This window comes from Gymnoscopelus braueri, assembly GCF_963280865.1.
Source record: "Gymnoscopelus braueri genome assembly, chromosome: 3".
Classification (NCBI taxonomy): domain Eukaryota; kingdom Metazoa; phylum Chordata; class Actinopteri; order Myctophiformes; family Myctophidae; genus Gymnoscopelus; species Gymnoscopelus braueri.
The window spans coordinates 30,900,140-30,920,139 of record NC_137612.1 but is presented as its reverse complement, the minus strand read 5'-3'; the positions used below and the strand labels follow the sequence as shown (position 1 = coordinate 30,920,139).

The window sequence follows — 20,000 nt, the reverse complement described above, 5'->3', positions numbered from 1 at the left end:
TGAAGTGAGTGTTTATCCCTTCATTTTATCTATAGAACTTTAGAGGGGCAGGGTATTCCATGCAATATGGGCCCTTCAGCTCTGTGGGGAGAAATCCAAAAAGCAAGTTCAAAACAACAGATTTTAAAGAACATCACACTCCTCACACACATCACACCATATATGGCACCCTGTGAGGTGTCATATCCTGTAAGTGCACCACATTTGAACAAAAATGTTTTCAGCAAAGGGGAAGTAAACCACTCGCAAATAAGGAACACACCATAACTTACTACTCCACTTGCTATTCTTAATTATTTCTTTGTTCCATTAGGAGTGGACTGGTGAATGATAATATTTCTGCATAGGGTAAGTGATATTTTGTTGTTAAAATAAGTGTTATAGCTCTATAGCTCTATTCTGATAGTTCTCATTGCTACAGAGTGTTCAGTAACAGGAGTCTCCCTGTCAGAAGAAACCCTAGAGACTGACACGTCAACCACTGCACTGTCTGTATACAGGCATCAATGCAGCATGGTCCAAGTCTATTCCTTGATTGGTATTTCACTAATTGGGTCTTACCAATACAGTCATGTTACATGACAAATATACATTAGATGTAACAAAATAAGAGCATTAAAAATAACAGTCTTTTTTATTTTATTATAAATGTATTATTATTATTATTATTTTTATTCAAACATTATTATAACATTATTCCATGGATATGGGCAAGTCTTGCCTCGTGTACCGACACATTGATGACCTTTGGCTACAATGTTGAGGAACCAAAACTCTGCAGAGAAACTCTTATTCATCACCTCCAAAGTGAGACAGTGGAATGGTTGCAAGGAGGGGACAGATTTAAACTTTCCTAGAAATTGTATCCTTAGCATTTAGCCTGATTTTTATTTTATTTTTTAATACAAAAAAAGATACCCAAGGACATTTGCAAAACAAAAAAGCTAGTGAGATTTTTCACAATAAATTTTTCGGAGCAGCAGCTGTTGTGTGGACTCATTAATTTTATTCTTTACACTTCCAAGGGCTAAGTATACCGTGGTTATTAAGTCACTAAAATATGCCTCTGAATACATTAGTTATTATAGCTGAGACCTATGACCCATTTTCACCTGTTCTGTTTCAGTTGAGTGATTGTTCCGCAAGGGATGCATCTTCTGTGTAAATGAACAAGCCTTATCTGACCAAAACAGCATACGAAAGATTCTGCTGACCTCAAGTTTCAATACTGCATTTGCTTCCGTGATATACAATGAAATACATTATTTACTGCACATATTATTTTCACTGAATATGTAATAGAAGAAAGGATGTAACTTGTAATGGACTGAACACATTTTGGTTAAGGCTACGTGTGGCGGGGAAGTATAATTAATCTATTCAAACACTCTGAGCCATCACTCATTTTAAAGTTGCAGTTGATCATGGTACCCTGTACCGTAGGTCATTTTGAGTTAATAATAAATAAAGTGTATTATTAACAACTCTAAATATGGCATTTACTGATTAATGATCATTTGTTTTTTTCCATAACTGCTTGGATCTCTCTTTGTGAAACAGGCCTCCATATCTGTGTAAACGGTGCAGAAAAGGAGGTATTTTGGTGAACTGCGATGGCACCTGCCGTCGGTGGACCCGTGGGCTACACACCTCCTGAGGGCGGCTGGGGTTGGATGGTAGTGGTTGGGGCCTTCATCTCCATTGGATTCTCCTATGCCTTTCCCAAGTCCATCACCGTCTTCTTCAAAGAGATCGAGGTCATTTTCGATTGCACCAGCAGTCAGGTGTCCTGGATATCATCCATCATGCTAGCAGTCATGTACGGAGGAGGTGAGCTGTGTGGGCAAAGTGCAACCAGGCAACCATGTGGTTTGGGCATTCAGGAATTTACCATTAAGCTAATTTAAGTACTTGCAGATTTAAAGATTTAGGTAGGCCTATGTCATGTCCGCTACTCATTTACAAGAACAGTCAAGTGATTTTGCTACAGTAAATCTGAGCATTTTCCTAAAATGATTGACTGATTTGGGTTTTGGACAAAGAGTTATTAACAAACTATGAAAGCTGAGAGTTATTAACAAACTGTTACACAAAAGGGTCCACTACTCCTTCCTTCTTAAGTACACGTACGGGATATCCCATCAGCAGAGCTTAGTGTTCCAATTTTACCATTCAAATGAATAGAAAACATGCCACTATTTCATTTGTAGTTGTGCACTTATTTTTGGTCATCTACAGGCTGCAACCGTTGATTGTGTCACAGTGTCACAATGTTAAGATTGAGAGTATTGTCAAAAATAAGACAGACTCAAATCAAACCCTGCTTGTTGAAATGAAACAAGTGGAGCTTCTAAAATGCTGAATGTAGAATGTCCTCTACTGTGTTGTGCAACAGTATCCATCTCTGGAGAACATGAATGGGCTTTAGCCTTCTGTCCACTATAGCAGATGAATGTTGTCCTTCATAGGGGACAATGATGAGGATAGGTGCTTGCATAGAGTGGAAGACCAAAGCTGATGTTTGGGCTTAAATTCAATGCTGAATGATGTCAGCCACTCAGGTGTTGATTTTCAGCTGCATTATACCGTATTCAAAGGGACTCCCTTTGTCCTACAAGATGCCCATGGAGCGACATCAAAGGACTGTCCTACATTAAACTTTTGCTTACTATGAAGTTAGTTACATTGATATTGGTATAAACTGTACCCTATTTAATCTCAGGAAATGTAAGTAAAGTTGCTTTTTAAAAAGCAAACTATGTTATACAGCTTCAAAACTCAGCAATTTCAACTTAAGCAATTTCATTCCATTGTCTTTATCACCATTGTACTAAGTCTAATGATCACATATTCATTGCATTCAAAACAGGAAGTTTAGCTATAAGCCCTCATTACCCTAGTATGTAACTGCCATGTTTCCTGTAAAGCAATCAGTGCTGCGTATTGTTCAGCAACAATATTCCTTTTAAAAAGCAGCACTTAACCCGACTGTTAACAGTAAAGAATATTTTTATTATTTTTAGGCAAGCGACTGAGTTTATGTGTTTGTGTTGTGGAAGTGTTGGAAGAACCTCTTGAAGGGTTAATAGTTCTCAGTGCTTTCCTCTTTTAATAGTGCATTGCGTGTTTGATTGGCACTGGACTGGACACTTGAGTAGCAGTACGTGATGAACACAGGGGTTGTGTAGGCTTATCTCTGACCTTTGTTCAGTGCCAGAACATGCCAGTGAGATTTGTACCAGGATGGCAATTCACTCCTAAAAAGCAAAGGTTATGGACTACAGTGAACTGTCTGTTTAGTTGCATAAATCAAAACAAGCCTAGCAAGTTAGGGTTTTATTTAACTATGAAGCAATGTATTCTATTTTAGTCAGCCTGTTAGAGCTTCTGAGCACACCTCTTCATGAGAGGTTCATTAACCACCTGCTGTTCTGCAGGTACTTTTGTACTCCTTAAATTTTTTATTCATTACACTCATAATTCTCTACATTGGTTCTGTATCCAACCTTTTTATCTTGAGCAACTCTCCCTACGTGATGGAAGGAAAGAACTCATTGTTAGAGTGTGCGCTGCCTGCTTTACAATCTAAAAACCCTTTGTCTCGCTCTGTGCTGGCAAATGAGTCTGGACAACCTCTAAACAAAAACTGTCAGACTCTGTTTCAGTTCATTGGGCAGTGCAGGGATTTGGCAGGCTGACTGAAACATCTTCTACATAAATCCTCGTTCTCATTTCGACCTGTTATTATAAGACAGAGACAGAGAAGTTATTCTGCCAATATATGCTATATATATTTTACAGGGGAATTGGCATTCCAGGGAAATTGAAAGGGGAGTTTTTGCTTGTTTTCACTGTCCCCCAGGCAATTCTATAGAATCAACGCTAGAGGGCAATGCAAGCCAGACATGAGCCCCACACCACACACCCACGCATGCACACGCGCACAAACGAGCACGCACACACGCATGCGCGCACACACACACACACACACACACACACACACACACACACCGCGAACAGCCTTATTCCATGCAGTTGAAGCACAAGGGGGCGGGGCTGGCGGGCTATGTTAGTGCAGTGAGTGGCAGTTGGGGCAAACGCAGTCCCCACAACATCATTTACGATTCTGTGCCTATCGGTACATAACTCGGACGGCGCTTAGTCGACTAGCAGACCATCGGCCGGTCGTCGCGGGCACTCGCGCCTGGAGGCGCTCGGGCGCGACTCCTCGGCCTCAAGGTCTGCTGAGTCGGCGTGCCAAAACTATACTTTATCGGCGAAAAAAAGTAGTCTGCGGTTGTTTGAAAAAGTAATGTCCCAAGCGGGACAAACCCAGACTCCCAACAGTAATGGATGGGGAGTCCAATGATTATCGAAGTGCACCACTGAGGCTTCCTGGTTGCCATGCTGTTGTTGTCGTTGTCGCCCTCACATCAAAGCCCCGCCTCGCAGCCCCGCGCCTAAAACAAGTGCTCCCCTTTCAATTTCCCTGGAATGCCAATTTCCCTGTGACATATACTGTGTGTGTGTGTGTGTGTGTGTGTGTGTGTGTGTGTGTGTGTGTGTGCGTGTGTGAGCGTGTGTGTGTGTGTATATATATATGTGTGTGTGTTTATATATATATTTATATATATATATATATATATATATATATATATATATACACTTGTGATAGAGAATGGCAAAATAAACTGTAATAGAAAGTGTGCACTCACGCTTCCTCACTCACGCTTGCACACACACACACACACACACACACACACACACACACACACACACACACACACACACACACACACACACACACACACACTCACACAGTGTTTTCAGTGGCCTTTTCCGAAAGTGTTAGAATTCAATTTAAGTAGGGTCCTGTAACGGATTTGTTTTCCTGCAAAATGGAGGAACCTGTGAACCATAATATATTGATGCCATTACACTTTGTTTTCTTGTTCTTGTTTTTAATTTCTTTGACATGAGAGATCACATTAGTAATGGTTTGAAAGGACAGTTACTGCAGTGCAGCATTGACAGCAATGATTGCAGAAGTTGTATGAATTCACTACACAACAGCTGTAGCATTGATGCCCTCTAGTGGTCAAATGTAACCTTTTTATTTATGGAGCGATTTAATTATGGAGCTATTTGCCAATGTTTGCACTCTGTGTGTGTGTGTGTGTGTGTGTGTGTGTGTGTGTGTGTGTGTGTGTGTGTGTGTGTGTGTGTGTGTGTGTGTGTGTGTGTGTGTGTGTGTGTGCGTGGTCTAGGTCCTATTAGTAGCATCCTGGTTAATAAATATGGGAGTCGCACTGTTATGATGATGGGAGGATGCCTGTGTGGAACAGGCCTCGTTGCTGCCTCTTTCTGCAACTCTATTCAACAACTATACTTCTGTATCGGAGTGGTGGGAGGTACGTCGTGAATAATTTTCATACTTTTCGTGGTTCACTCATGGTTTATTGATCTCTGTCACCATCTAGTGCCCTATTAAAGAATATAACTGTTACAGAATGAGATATTATGTATTTATATATTATAACTGAAGATGTGTTATTGTCAATACAAATATACAGCTAACTTTTCCATTGATCTCTTTGTCTATTTTGTAGGTCTAGGATTGGCATTCAATCTTAACCCTGCCCTCACAATGATTGGAAAGTACTTCTACCATAAACGGCCCATAGCTAATGGAATTGCCATGGCTGGAAGCCCTGTCTTTCTTTCCACATTGGCTCCTTTAAACACCTGGTTCTTCGACCAGTTTGGTTGGAGGGGGAGCTTTCTCATCCTAGGAGGGTTGCTTCTAAATTGCTGCGTTGCTGGTGCCCTGATGCGACCAATAGGACCAAAGCCTGTGCCACCTGTCCAAACTACAGAGAGGAGGACTGTGTCACAGGTCATGAACAGCTTCATTGACTTCAGTCTGTTCAAACACCGTGGCTTTTTGCTGTATATCCTGGGTAATTTTATCCTGTTCTTCGGCCTATTTGCGCCCCTGGTGTTCCTCAGTAATTTTGCAAAGAATTTACACATCCCCAAAGAGAAGGCAGCTTTCCTACTTTCTGTGCTGGCTTTTGTTGACATGGTTGCCCGGCCCTCCATGGGCATGATCGCCAACACCAAATGGGTCCGCGCCAGAATCCAGTATTACTTTGCTGCTTCTATCTTGTTGAACGGCGTGTGCCATGTATTTGCCCCTTTATCAGTGACTTACACAGGCTTTGTCATCTACGCTATGTTCTTTGGCTTTGCCTTTGGCTGGGCAAGTGCAGTACTGTTTGAGACCTTGATGGACCTGGTGGGGACGCAACGCTTCTCCAGTGCTGTTGGACTAGTCACAATTGTGGAGTGTGGTCCTGTATTGCTGGGGCCTCCTTTACTTGGTGAGTGTATTGTTATTAATGGGATTGAACATGTATCTATCTATCTATCTGAAATACAACAGTATTTTTATGATATTTGTTACATGACTGACAATGATAAAATGATAGTAATAGCCTACATCTCTTTTGATCTCCACAGGGAAGTTCAAGGACGTCTATGATAGTTACACGTACACCTACCAGGGCTGTGGAATCATCCTCATCGTTGCCAGTGTGTTCCTGTTTGCAGGAATGGGACTCAACTATCGGCTTCTGGACAAAGAGAGAAAAGAGGAGGAGAGGATGGCCAAGGTGAAAGGCAGAGGAGAGGGGTCCAGTAAAGGCAGTGCTGCCAGAGAGGTGGCAGAGGTTAAGGCTGCAGAAGACACAGTCTAACTCAGTGCTTTACTGTGTACTGTTGCCAATGAGATGTGATATGATATATGAATAGTATGAAATATTGATGCTTGTCTTCAGCAGTATTCAGGAAAACATTGTAATGCACATTTTATGCTACTGTTTGATGCTGCAGTATCAGATGCCCCTGCAATATATTGATGTACTTCAAACAATTACAATATAATTGATGTACTTCAAACAATTGCAGTCTATGACCTTTTTTGAAAGTTAATGCATTTGTGAAAGCACTTGATCACAGTATTTGGTTTGCTTGTTTTTTTTAATCTCTCTCCCTCTAACCCCCCCTCCCTCTTCTGGGACACTTTTGTAAAAAGAAAATGTACATAAATAAAAGTATTTGAAAGGACCAAGTGGCACTAATAACTCCCAGAATATCTTCCTGAAGGTTATTCTTATACTTTGTTTGCATATCCCATTAATAAACATGCTGGGCCTTGGGTCCTGAAGGCCTATATTGTTTCAATATCACTGAACTATGGTCACAAATAAACTGAACATGTGAGCACTGACATTCATTGTACAGTGTATGTTTTTGTGTGTGTGTGTGTGTGTGTGTGTGTGTGTGTGTGTGTGTGTGTGTGTGTGTGTGTGTGTGTGTGTGTGTGTGTGTGTGTGTGTGTGTGTGTGTGTGTGTGTGTGTCTCTCACTGCGCGCGCGCAGTGAGAGAGAGAGAGAGACGGATGGATGGATGGATGGATGGATACATACAACTCTGCCTTATTATCCCATTACTATCTTACAATATAGTTCAGCCCTATTTAAACATTGGCTATTTGTCGCGATGCCACGAGTTGTGAGCTTGTAGATCTGCTATTTTCAAAAGATTTTTATGCTTTTTAGACATAATATGCAACTTGTGAAACTGGACACATTACTTTTGGTACTTTAAGTATATTTTTATGCCAATACTTTTGTACTTTTACTCAAGTTATTTTGAATACTGGACTTTAATAAAGTATTTAAAAAAAACAAAGTATTAAAAAGTAGTAAAAAAAAAATGTGGACGTATTTCCAATTTTCAGTACTTTTACTTCTACTCCACTAGCTTACATCTCAAAGGCAAATATAGTACTTTACTCCACTACAATTATTTGAAAACTTTAATTACTAGATTTTCATTATTATTACAAAACACACATTAACCACTTCACCCTATATATCTATTTCGGCCATTTGTAAATAGCAGATCTACAAGCTCACAATGCATCGCACAGTGTGAGCTTGCAGATCTGCTATTTTAAAAAGATTTTTTATACATTTTGTGAACCTGTGAAATGGAACATTCTGCATAATGAGTACTTTTACTTTTAGTACTTTAAGTATTTTGATGCCGATACTTAAGTACTTTTACTCAAGAAATGTTTTAATACAGGACTTCTACTTGTAACAGAGTAGAGTATATCTACATTGCGGTATTGAAAATGTGAGTACTTTTTCCACCACTGCGCGAGGCGCATTTCAAAATCAACCTCTCGCGATGCGTCTGCGGTTCTGGTAATCAGCCTCCTCCCTACGCTCGCGCTGCACCTGACCTAACTGCTGGCAGTCCGCCCGTTCATCGGATCAAAAACCCGCAAACTATCATTAATAACTATCCTTAACTCTAATTTAGCGTTTGTTTTTGGAGTTATATTCCACTTGGCTGATTATTATGTCCTTCAAAGTTGTTGACTTGGGTTAAAGGTTAGCTATTTCGTCGTTGTTTTATAACGTCACTATAAATGACTGATGAGATAATTTGACAGTTGATTTCTTTTTTTAATGCGTAGCTGCTAGCTAGATTAACAGCTCTATAGCCGTCAGTTGTGTACGTTAGCCTAACTGTTTAGATTAAAGCGACTACAGTTTAATTTGACCAGAAAGCCTTACAATTTTAATTTAGTGTTAGTTTAAGGGGAGAGTGTAAGTATAAGCCTTGCTTTATATCCGTCTGTTCGGCAAGCGACACCGTTGTAGTTGTAGCCTACTACGCAGTTTAATTATACCAATGGTTAAAACTCTTACGACGTTGTAGGAGTTTTGATGGTGTTGCTTGCCGCAAATAGCAGATTTACAAGCTCACAATGCTCTTTGTTGTGAACTCGTTTCTTGTGTGTAGCTATTGCCATGTTGTTGTGTGTACAGTGGTGGAAAGTACTGCACTTAATTACACATTTGAGGGATTTTTACTTTACTGGAGTATTTCCAAGTTTCAGTACTTTCTTCTACTCTATTTTTTATTTACATCTAGAGGCAGATATTGTACTTTTACTCCACTAATTTTTTTTGAAAACTTTTGTTACTTTGTAGATTTCGATTATTATTACAAAACATGCATTAGCCATGTCAGCCCTTTATACATTTTGGCCATTTGAAAGATCTACAAGCTCACAATTGTGAGCGTGTAGATCTGCTATTTTCAAAATATTATTTATACATTTGAAAACATTGGTAACTTTTGGTACTTTAAGCACATTTCGATGCCAACACGTTCGTACTTTTACTCAAGTAAATTTAGAATTCCGAGTATTTCTACATTGCAGTATTGATACTTTTATTTAAGTAAAAAATGTGACTACTTTTTCCACCACTGTGTGTAGCTATTGCCATGTTGTGTGTTTTGTCCTGTCCAGGATGGAGAAGGACAGGCCATTCAGCTTCACTCTGTTGGTGCCTCCCAGGACAGGAGGACACCCAGTTAAACCTCAGGAACCTGTGAATGACTGTGGAGGGTTCATGCAAACATTGCAGCAGGCATGTTCTCCTGAAGGGTTTAATACATCATACATAAATGATATAATACTGTACTCTAAATAAATGAGTGTAACAGCAAGGTTAGCCAAATCAGTTACCAGAGTAGGAGTATTAATCTATGGTACGGTAAATTATTAATACTACTATTATGTTTTCCCACTAGAGCTACAGTAAATGTGTTGACAAAGAGCGTGCTTCTTCTCAGAGTCTGGTTCTTCCCAATTCAAGCATGGCTTTGCCAACTAAACCTACCAGAACAGGTACTGTATCTTTAATTTTGCACCACACAACATTTAATTTCAAAATTTCATCTACCATTATAAAATACTGCACATTTTTTTAATTATCATGGTTTATTCTGTTTTCTTTAAAAGATGTTCCCAAGATGAGAGTTGTTCCGGCTATGGAAAAAGAGGTGGTAAGAAATATGGAACAACTATGAACTAGGCCATTACAACAACTGTATCCCCCGATTTGTTTGTTCATAATCCTACTTGTGTAATATTTCCCAGGATAATGACAACCCTGCACAGCTGTATTCCAAGGCATTTGAAGAAGTTGAGAAAATAAAGTCTTGGAAAGTCAAGGTTGATGCTGAGACGATGCAAAAAGAGAGGCGACTGCAAGAAAACAAAAGAACTATTGAAAACCAGCGAAAAGCTATTCATGAATTACAGGTCTGTGCATTCAATAATATGACATGCCTATTATTGTTTTTAATATATCAATGGATAATTAAGGAAAAAAATCTTCCGTTTTAGTTCACCCCCCTTTGGCGTGGTTGCATGTCAAACTGCATTGCTGTACTATGTTGCTCTTTCTGAAATTTACAGTTTGGAAGTGAAAGTCTCAGCATAAAGTTGGAGGAACAGCTCACCGAAAACGAGGATTTGAGGAACAAGTATATTTTCAAATTTTTGTTTAGTTTTGTTTAAAAGAAAAATCTATATTTAACTGTTTGCTCAGTACAAGCTCATTCAACTTTAAATACTTGGTTTATGGTGTGGCTTCTCTATGCAGGAATAATGTTACACGAAACTTGTGTAATATACTGAAGGATACCTTTGAACATTCGGTTGACCGCATACATTTATGTAAGTAAAATATGTCAAGTTAGTATGCAAAGAAACAGATTTTTCTTTCTTCTTTTAAAATAATTACACATTGACATTTAACATTTCCTTGCTATTTTAGTTGAATCTGAAAGAGAGGAAAGCCATAATCTCTTTCATCAAAATAACGAGAATATTCAGGTAAACATTTCTAGGATATTAAAACCAGACGTAAGTGACTACAAATACATTACAAAGTTGGTTGTAATAATAAAACTGTTCCTATAGAGAATGATTGCTGCATTTGAGGACCTTCGTGTTCAAGCAGAAGCTGATCAACATCAAATGCAGAAAGGTACTTATTTAGTGAATGGTTTGCAGGCTTTCCCTCACTCTGGAAACCACAGAAACTTGAAGACTCCTTTTTACAACCATGAAAATCAAATGCATATTAAATTGAAATTATAAATGTATAAATATGTCCATGGAAATAGTATTGATAGTGTCATGTCAAGGAAAATAATGCGTTGTAAATTTGACTATAATTTGCTGAAGACAAATTATTATTTTACTAATTATTTGGGTATTTTTCAGTTAAAGAGGCTCTACTGCAAGTTGAAGGCCTGAAGGATCATTTTGAGCAAGAATATAACATGGCACATGAAGAGGTTAGTAAAAAGAAGGAAAAATATATAATTTTAACAGTGCCTATGACCATCAGATAATGAGACTAGTTAAATAATGGGGATACACTCCTTCACAGGCTGCAGTACTTCAAATTAAGTTGAAGGATAAGGAGACTGAACTCCAACAAGTCTCTGTTAAACTTCATGACACCAAGGAGAGTTGCAAACAACTGCAAGAGTCAGCAAGTAAGATTGATATTTCAAGATAATGAGCTGCTATTAACCACTTTAACCCTATATACTACTGACTTTTTTATACTCTTAATTGAAAATAGCCGATGTAAAAGCTCTCAACACATCCAATTTCAACGCTTTGTGAGCTTGTAGATCGGCTCTTTTTGCAGAATGTTAGACTATTTTTGCCTCACCTATCATGACATAACCAAAATAGAGTTGCTAGGGTTCAAGTGGTTAAATAAAAATGCAATAGTATCATGAAATAAATGGTGGCCACTAGAGAGTGCTATAATACTATACTGTATTTCAGTTATTCTCTACTTTAGACTCTACTAACTTGTAAGAATTAAAACATCTTCCCAGCATGACCCAAACTACTAAAACACTATAGAAAGATATGATGGATCAAATTAATTATTATTTACTAACCACCTTACAGACCAACACTATGAACTTCTGCAATGCTCAAAAAAGGAACATGACTCGCTTCTTCTAAAACTAAAACATGCAGAACAGCGTGTTAAAGAAACAGAGGTAAGTCATGTTATGTCTTAAGCACTGAATTACAAATAAGTTGTATGGCGCACTAACGTTGGTCTTTCTCAAAAGGAAAATCAGATTGCTATCGCCAGAGCGCTGGAACAGAACAAAGAGGAATCTGCTGATATTATTTTCAGAAAAGACTCTAGCTTGATGGAACTCAACAAAGTCAAAGATGAACTAGAAGATAAGCTGATTGAGATTCAAGCCACTGCCCAGGAGTTGCAGAACTCACTAACACTTGAAAAAGAAAGGTATGATTGTACTGCACAGACAGTTGTCAATATACGTTACGCTTGTGTAAACAAGGATTAACCCTGTTAATTACATACATTTTTGTTGTTATTTCAAGGGCCATGGAGCTTGAGGTTCAACTCGCAACAATCAGCAAGGAGCTAGAAAACAAAACTATAGCTCTGGGTAAGCCGCATTTAGTGAAATGTGTTGATTTTCCATTGATGTTCTCTACCTGTGAAATTAAGAGAAAATATTTGATCCATTAGGAAAAATCCTGGCGCAATGTGAACAGAAAAATGGGCAGATCAAAATCGTTGAGGATGAACTGGTAAAGATTTGCTAGTGTGCTTAGCTCCTACAGCATTTCACATAATATGTGTTAGTTGGCTGAAGATTAAATTAAATTGTTTTTAGATCTTGAAAACAAAATCCATTGCAACTCTGATGGAGAAGATTGAAGTTATTGAGATCAGACTAGAAGAACTCAAAGCTGAGCTTTCAAGGAAAAATGAAGAAGCCAAGCTTATCCAGGTAATGCAAATGCACACCTCATCTCAGAATTAATAATAATAATTGTCTGAAGTTGTTTTGAAATGTCTGTTATTTAATTTCAGTTAGTGCTGTAATTCAATACTAGTAATTGATGTATTTTTCTTGCCACACAGAATAAAGTTGTAATGTTGTCTGCTGAGAAAATTCAGCTGGAGAAGGCTTGTGAGGAGGTGGAAAACACGCACAGTGATTTAAAGGAGAAGACTAACATGACTGAGGTTTGGTTTGACCACATTTAACAAAATTCTCTCCATACTTTCATTAGATACTGTACCGTGCGCCAGCAACACAGGAGCGAACAATTGTGGATAAACAACTTGCTTATTCAACTATGTGAATCATAGCATTATACAGTATGCAGAACATGCTAGATCATTCCTTTTATAGATTTGTTCACAATGTGAATGATTCTGTTAGAAAATACAGAGATGAAAATAAAGTCAATCAGAGTCTGGTTTTAAAATGCAGAATTTGAGTGAATAATCCATGCATAGTGCTGGATTTATTTCACAGAAGTTCTTTCTATGATTGCTGCCAATTAAAGATGGCTGTTCCACACTTTAACATTAACTAGAGCCATTACCACCTAATGTTCTTGGTATGTTTCCTACTTGCAGATAAAACTACAGGAAATGGATGGCAGGTTATCTGTTGAACTGAAGAGAAATGAAGCCACCATGCTTGAGATGAAACAACTGAAGAGCGACATAATGCTACATGAGTGAGTACAGTATATATTGTACATATACAGTCTCACATTGGATGATACATTTCATTATGATATGTTCATTGAATATTTCGGTAATGTCTTGTCCAGGGCAAAGTATAAAGAACTATTATCAGGATTTAATGAACTGCAACTTGAGAGGGATACCATTCTGGAGCAGGTTGAGAGTGGATCATCTGAAGTAAAGACTCTTGAGGATAAGCTGAAGGTGTGTAAACAAGTTCAATATGCCTGTGTATATCATAAATGTCTATTGTTCTTAATTAAAGTTTTTTTTGACAAAATGCAAATTTAATGACTTATGACAAATTTAATGACTTATTTAACCGATCAGACGAGCAAGGAAAATGGTATGAACCTCACCAAGGAAATGAAAAGACTGGAAGAGGAGAACCACTGTTTACGGTTAGTTTGTTAGCTTGACCCATACATTTAATTACCTGGCATTATGTATTCTGTCCAGTTATGCTTAGAGACATTGAATACTGTTGTAATTTTAAGTTGTTTCATTCAATAGAGAGGATGTCATCTCACTGAACACTAGAATTGAGGAACAGTGTCAAGAAACTGAGAACTTGCAAAGGAACACTACAGAAAATGTAAGTGATTGTCAACTGTCCTTAAACAAATGTATCGGTGCTGCCGGGCAGAAACCTTGTATCTCCATATTTCAACTTTTGATGTTCATCCATAAATGAATGCCCTACTTCGTCGTACAACAGTGTCATGCAAAAGTAGCAAAAATAGTTGATCTACAAGCTCACAACGTGTCAAGCTTGTAGATCGGCTATTTTCGCTGTCCGAAACACATTGGAAGCGGTTAAGTGTGTCTGTGGGTTTTACAAATATTGGCATATAAATAATAACTACATTTGGAATCCATTTTAACACAGGTTATTTTTTTTCATTCCCTGAAAAGTAACAGTTTTGGATATAGGAGTTTCCCACATGACAGTGACAATATGATTATTACTATCTTAAGAAACACACAATTCCATGGAAGGTCTGTCAGTATTGGTGATATCTTGATTCTTTTAAATTTTGTCTCATTTCTAGTGTGAAGATTTGCAAAAGGAATTAAAAAAAAAAGAAAAGCAGATCAAAGCAGTTGAGTCAAAGGTAAGAACGTGAGTAATACTTATACTGTAGCTATTATTATTGTACTGTTTTTCAGGAATAATCAAAATACTTTGACTTTCAGCTTTCCATCTTCAAGACCAAATTTGAGGCTAAATCCAATGAATATGAGGAATGCCACAAAGAGGTTTGTACTGGATATGAAAATACATTCAGATACTTAATTGCTAGTTCATTTATTTAACGGTTATCTTGTTTGTTTTCAGAATAAAATGCTTAAGAAGCAAGTGTCAAAAGAGATTTCGAAATCCAGTCACCTTCAAGATGAGGTATGTTATGAGCCCCGTGATGCTAGTCAATAAATTGCTGAACCTTCCTCTCTTCCCACAATGTAATGTAAATGTGGGCTTTTCTTTTGATTATAGATCAGCAATCTAAAAGAAGAGACCCTTAATCTTAAAAGCCTGAATGAGGAAGAACAACAAAAATGTGTTGAAGATCTCTCATCCAAATCCTCCTTTGCAGAGGAGCTTAAGAACGAGGTTGTTCTTGTAATGTAGTTTTATGGGTTTGATAGTTTCTATTGTGTAGAAAAAGAAAAATCATACATATTCTCCTTGTGTAGGTGCAAAACCTCAGACTTGCAGCCACAGAAGCCATTAAGAATAAGGAGGACACTGAACTCAAGTGTCAGAACAAAATAGCTGATATGGTTGCACTGATGGAAAAACACAAGGTGCGGTCAAGTTAATTTCTGTATTGGCCATCTTTGTCTTGTGTAGCTTAAATTCATCAAGCAATACTGTATGAGTATGAATTTTGTTTTGTTATTAGAGTCAGTATGACCGAATGGTTGAAGAGAAGGATGCAGAGCTTGAGGAAAAGAAGAGAAACGAGATGGAGAGTGTTGCCAGTAGGACATCACTGGTATGACGATGAAAATTTATAATGGATTAACCAAGAGTCATTACCAACAGTGTATTTCAACACTGATTTGTTCTTTATTGTTGTTGTTCAGGAGTTTGAGCTTTCACATACTAAGACCGAAAATGATAGTCTGAATACTCAGCTGAAGAAAGAGATGGCAGAGAAGGTAATTTTGGTTATTAGTCTACCCATGAGTGCAATATATTTGTTAAATCGTTCTAATTCATTCATATTTAAGACAATTAAGTTTGAGAGACACTCTTTTCCAATGAATGTTAGGAAAAACTGCGAAATCAGTTAAATCAACTCGAAAAAGAAATTTCATCACTGAAAATAAGTGAACAATCGTCCAAACAGGTACACTACACATAATATGATCCCAGCTAATAAAAACCTCCTAACATTATTCTAATATCTAATGTGCATTACCCACTCACCATTGTTACAAAATGTGAGTTGCTTAAAAAAAAGCATGATGTTCACAGACTCCTCAGGAACCTTCTCTAAAGAGACATTTGTTGGACTCCTTAAAGACAAGAAAAACTCCATCCCAGAGAAAATGGCAAATAAATGCTGCAAATCCAAAGGTGAATGTAAGTATGCTCTGTTTTGTTCAAGAGATGTTTTAGTAGATGGGTTTAGAAAATGGTGTAATTTCGCCTTCATTTGGGATGGAGATTTTTATGCAGGAAATGGCTGTGAATGCTCGAACGGTTCAACAATTTAACAGTTGAGTTCTGTACTGGTAACTTGTTTGACTAGTATTTTAACTGGCATTTATGTCTTTATGTTAAAGAATTCTGAGGTCAACATCGTCAGAACCCCACTTGGGCATGCCACTAACTGGTTTGGAAATGTATCAAAGGTCAAGGTAAGAATTTGTTTGAGCGTCTTTATAGACCTCAATAATTTGTTGACTGTTCCCCAAATTAATATATAAACTCACAGCATACAATCATTTGGGGCTGTTATTAGTGCCATATCCAGCGTGTGAAATATAAATACCCTACAGCAACCAGTAGGTCCATTTAGCCATTTTGAAATCCATCTTGAAAATTATTTTGTCCATTTAGTGCCTTGCAATGTCTCCCTTTTGTTTCACATGCAAATACAGGTGTGGCCCAATAATAGCTAAAATAATAATGGAATAACACATGGAAGCTCCAATAGCTCTTTATGTGTTGCTCTACTCTTTTTGATGTGCATAACATGGATAGTTTGTGACTGTATCATTGATTTAAATAAAGCAATGATCTTGAGATTGCTTTGATGTCGGTATGTGTCGAAATAATAGAAAAAGCGTTATCTGATAAAATAGGCTTTTCAATGTTGAGTAGTCTAAATAATTAGCCATTTTTTTTAGACCCCCTGTATGTTGCACTCTGGCCATAACCTGTATCATTCTGTATTGTCAAATGAGATAAAAAATCATAATCATAATCATAATAATATAAGATAGATAGATAGTAAATAGACCCGCTTTGTAAATCTTCTGTGTCTAAGGAAAGTGACAGTGAAGCCAGCAAGACCCCTTCTCAGGACACCACAAAGGATCTCCATCCTTTATATACACCAAAAAACATGGTAAAACCTTTTACAATTTATGTGATATCTTGCCATTCAGTCCACCATCTGAAGCTGCATAACATGATTGATAATACTGTAGCTCAATTTAACATTGTCTACCTTTTATGTCAAATGAACTTCAGAATGCAGATATCAAAACACCATCTTGGAGCACCACTAGCAAGAGTGGTACAACACCAAAAATCAAGGTAGAATCTGACAATAAATAGAGAGACAATTCTTTTTTTTTTAAATATTATTTCTTATATATTAATATTTCTGAACTTCTAGTGTTAAACAAAACAAGTCAACAAATTCTAATATGTAATATCAGCAAAGTGCCTCCAGAGTGATCAAGTGAGATTTGATGTCCTGTTTTCCTGAGAGGTCTCAATCTGTGAATTACTTTGCAGTCCTACAGAATAAGAACACCCCCATCAACTGAGAAATCCGCACCTTGGAAAAAGAGCATCCTGGAGCTTGACCCAAAATCTGACAGCTCTGAACACGATACCCTGGTAAAGATAGTAATACTTCTACTGTATGACAGCAGATGTATTTTGTTTGGTTTATTATGCATTCAGATGAATTTCTGTGCAATATTTTATTGGTGTGTTTTTAAGATTGCCTGTTCCTCTCCATGATAGGCTTTTGCACCTGAGCCAAGGTTATTTGCTCCACAGTCCAAGAAGGTAGTGCGATTTTGTTGATGTAATTTTTTTTAAATCAATTGTTATACCCATAATTGTAAATAAAAAAGTCACTGGCATGTGTTGTGACTCACAGCTACTCATTCCTATTTCCAATCAAAAAGGGTATGTGTTTGTGTTTTTTGATTCAGAGCCCTGCCATTCATAAGTCACCAGGCAACTCCATGAAGCTGGCTGCAATGAAAAGGATGAGAGATGCTGGCTGGACTGCTGTCACTGGGACAGCTGACAGAAAGAAGAAGAAGAAGATCACAGAAAAAATCTTTTCATAGGTGTTCGTGTCATCTTTTAAGATGTGACTTTTCAACTGAGTTAGTAGATCTCTCAGAAGTTCACTAGTGTTCCCTAGAAACTCAGTTAATTATTTATTATATTTCATACAGTAGTTCATACTGTATATGGTGTGGTGATTTTAGGTTCACCTTAGTTTAGACTAAACCATTAGTTAAATGTGTTATGGAGTTTTTTATAATAATTAATTTACTGTTGCCTAGTTGCTACCAATTTACCTTGTATTAATTCATTTCAAATGTGTGCTCAGTGCTGTTGCTGCATATGGTTGTTGTATTCCTTTTTCTTTACAGTTTGATATTGTTCATGGTTTCACTTTGTATGAAACAATTGTTTGTTATATTTGTATCCCTTTAATTTAATTTATGTAATTGTATTTACGTTACATTTGAATTCAATGTGTTAAGATTTATTTGTCCTATATTAAAATATTGGACACAATATTGTACGTAATCTCACTTTATTCTCAACCATTATTAACCTGTAAAGTTAAAAGGTGAAATGACATGGTTCCATCTTTCCATGACATTGCTGAATAGAGAAGACACTTGATTGGTTAGCTAGCTAATAGTCGATGCCAGTGAAGCTTTTAATACATCCATTCAGTGAAAACATGTCATTTCAACACCTAGGATTCTTCTTCACTGAGGAACTCGGAATTGAGATTGTTCTATTGTGGTGGTTGGTTGATTGTCATAGACTCCATGGCCATCATACAGTCCTCCAGAAATGACAAGAGTGTCATCTGCTGCAAAAAGATCTGCTGGAAATTTAAGTGCTCCTTAGCTAGTAATTACTAAGTTTTAATTGTTTGAATGATGAGCAGAATATTTAAATCCTTAGTTTCCTCAGTGTTGTAAAGAGATTAATGTAAGTACTGACATATGACATATCTGATTACATCTATGGAATATATACATTGATAATCCCAGTGCAAACACAAGTATAATGTTGAAGAGAATTGTGATATTTGTTTCTGAACTGAAGAACCTGACCTAACGAAGCAAAAGGGGAAAACATTCATTTGGGGAAATTTGAAACCAGTGAATTGTTTTGAACGCATTAACCACTATAATAAGGAACTTATAAGCCTACCTTGTGTGGCTGTGTACATTTTCTCAGAGGTTGTATAGACAGTTGGAGAAATGAGTGTAGAGTGGGGTGTAGTCCTAATATCAGTCACAGTAGTATTTACTGCTGTGGTCATTGAAGATAACTCATCTGTTAAAGCAGTCCAAACCGTAGAGTGACTGGTATGTATGACTGGGTGTTGAGGCTGTGTCCTTAGTGAGAGTGATAACTTCATCGATAGTAGCCTACTGGTGGTAAACGGAATTGTGCCTTCAGTCATATTTGAAATTACTATGGCAGAGAGAGTTAGATCATTTTTGACACGCCATTGAGTTACCACCAAGCCTGGAACTTCGTCATTTTAGGGGCAAGGCCACTTGGCCATTGGTGGTGTACATTTTTTGAGGGCACAAAGGCCAAATGCCAGGTCAGGAAGGCCATTAAATAAAACAAGATTTTAGTCCATTGAAATAATTAATTGAATTTAAGGGTTAAGGATGATTTTAAATGTAGACTATCTGCAGTGAAATAAATAAAATATGGTATTTACAATCAGATCCATGCTCAACCCTGCACCAATCAAAGTTACTGGATTGGTTTAAAGATGGGGACTCAGGGGAGTTAAGAATTCAGAATCTCAACAAAAGGCACTGGTGTCTACTGTCTACATGACAAGAAAGAGACACTGGTGTCTACATATTGACAAGAAAGAAACAGGAGAAAGTGGTACAGTCAGCTGGGGCATTAAGGCCCCTGTGGGATACACCTGGTCACAGATAGAAAAGAACGCCAGTGACCGAGAACTCTGGAGGTCCCTTTTCGACGGCCTATAGATGGGTTTCCGCGCGACGTCATCACAGAGCAGAGTGTGC

At 37.6% G+C, this 20,000-nt stretch overlaps 2 protein-coding genes across 2 annotated transcripts in view; both read left to right on the top strand.

Annotated features, from left to right (window-relative positions):
- LOC308082302 (monocarboxylate transporter 1-like) overlaps nt 1-7,128 on the top strand; it is a 10,024-nt gene extending 2,896 nt beyond the window's left edge. The window contains exons 2-5 of the mRNA XM_080424017.1: nt 1,561-1,830; nt 5,268-5,411; nt 5,610-6,383; nt 6,523-7,128. Coding sequence (XP_080280143.1) covers nt 1,614-1,830; nt 5,268-5,411; nt 5,610-6,383; nt 6,523-6,758 — 1,371 coding nt within the window. The 5' untranslated portion in view covers nt 1,561-1,613 and the 3' untranslated portion in view covers nt 6,759-7,128. The remainder of the gene's footprint in view (nt 1-1,560; nt 1,831-5,267; nt 5,412-5,609; nt 6,384-6,522) is intronic.
- A 2,524-nt stretch (nt 7,129-9,652) lies between these two features.
- Nucleotides 9,653-18,108, top strand: LOC308081891 (uncharacterized protein). The gene is made up of 34 exons (XM_080423507.1): nt 9,653-9,775; nt 9,890-9,933; nt 10,028-10,192; nt 10,349-10,416; nt 10,536-10,609; nt 10,710-10,768; nt 10,856-10,922; nt 11,162-11,235; nt 11,331-11,439; nt 11,870-11,964; nt 12,040-12,224; nt 12,323-12,390; nt 12,474-12,535; nt 12,622-12,738; nt 12,873-12,977; nt 13,377-13,480; nt 13,577-13,694; nt 13,821-13,891; nt 14,004-14,085; nt 14,543-14,605; nt 14,688-14,750; nt 14,830-14,892; nt 14,989-15,105; nt 15,189-15,299; nt 15,398-15,490; nt 15,582-15,656; nt 15,770-15,847; nt 15,976-16,083; nt 16,287-16,361; nt 16,994-17,074; nt 17,200-17,265; nt 17,470-17,574; nt 17,704-17,748; nt 17,898-18,108. The coding sequence occupies exons 1-34, from the start codon at nt 9,745-9,747 to the stop codon at nt 18,036-18,038; spliced, it is 2,982 nt and encodes a 993-aa protein (XP_080279633.1). The 5' UTR covers nt 9,653-9,744; the 3' UTR covers nt 18,039-18,108.
- Nucleotides 18,109-20,000: the final 1,892 nt, after the last annotated feature.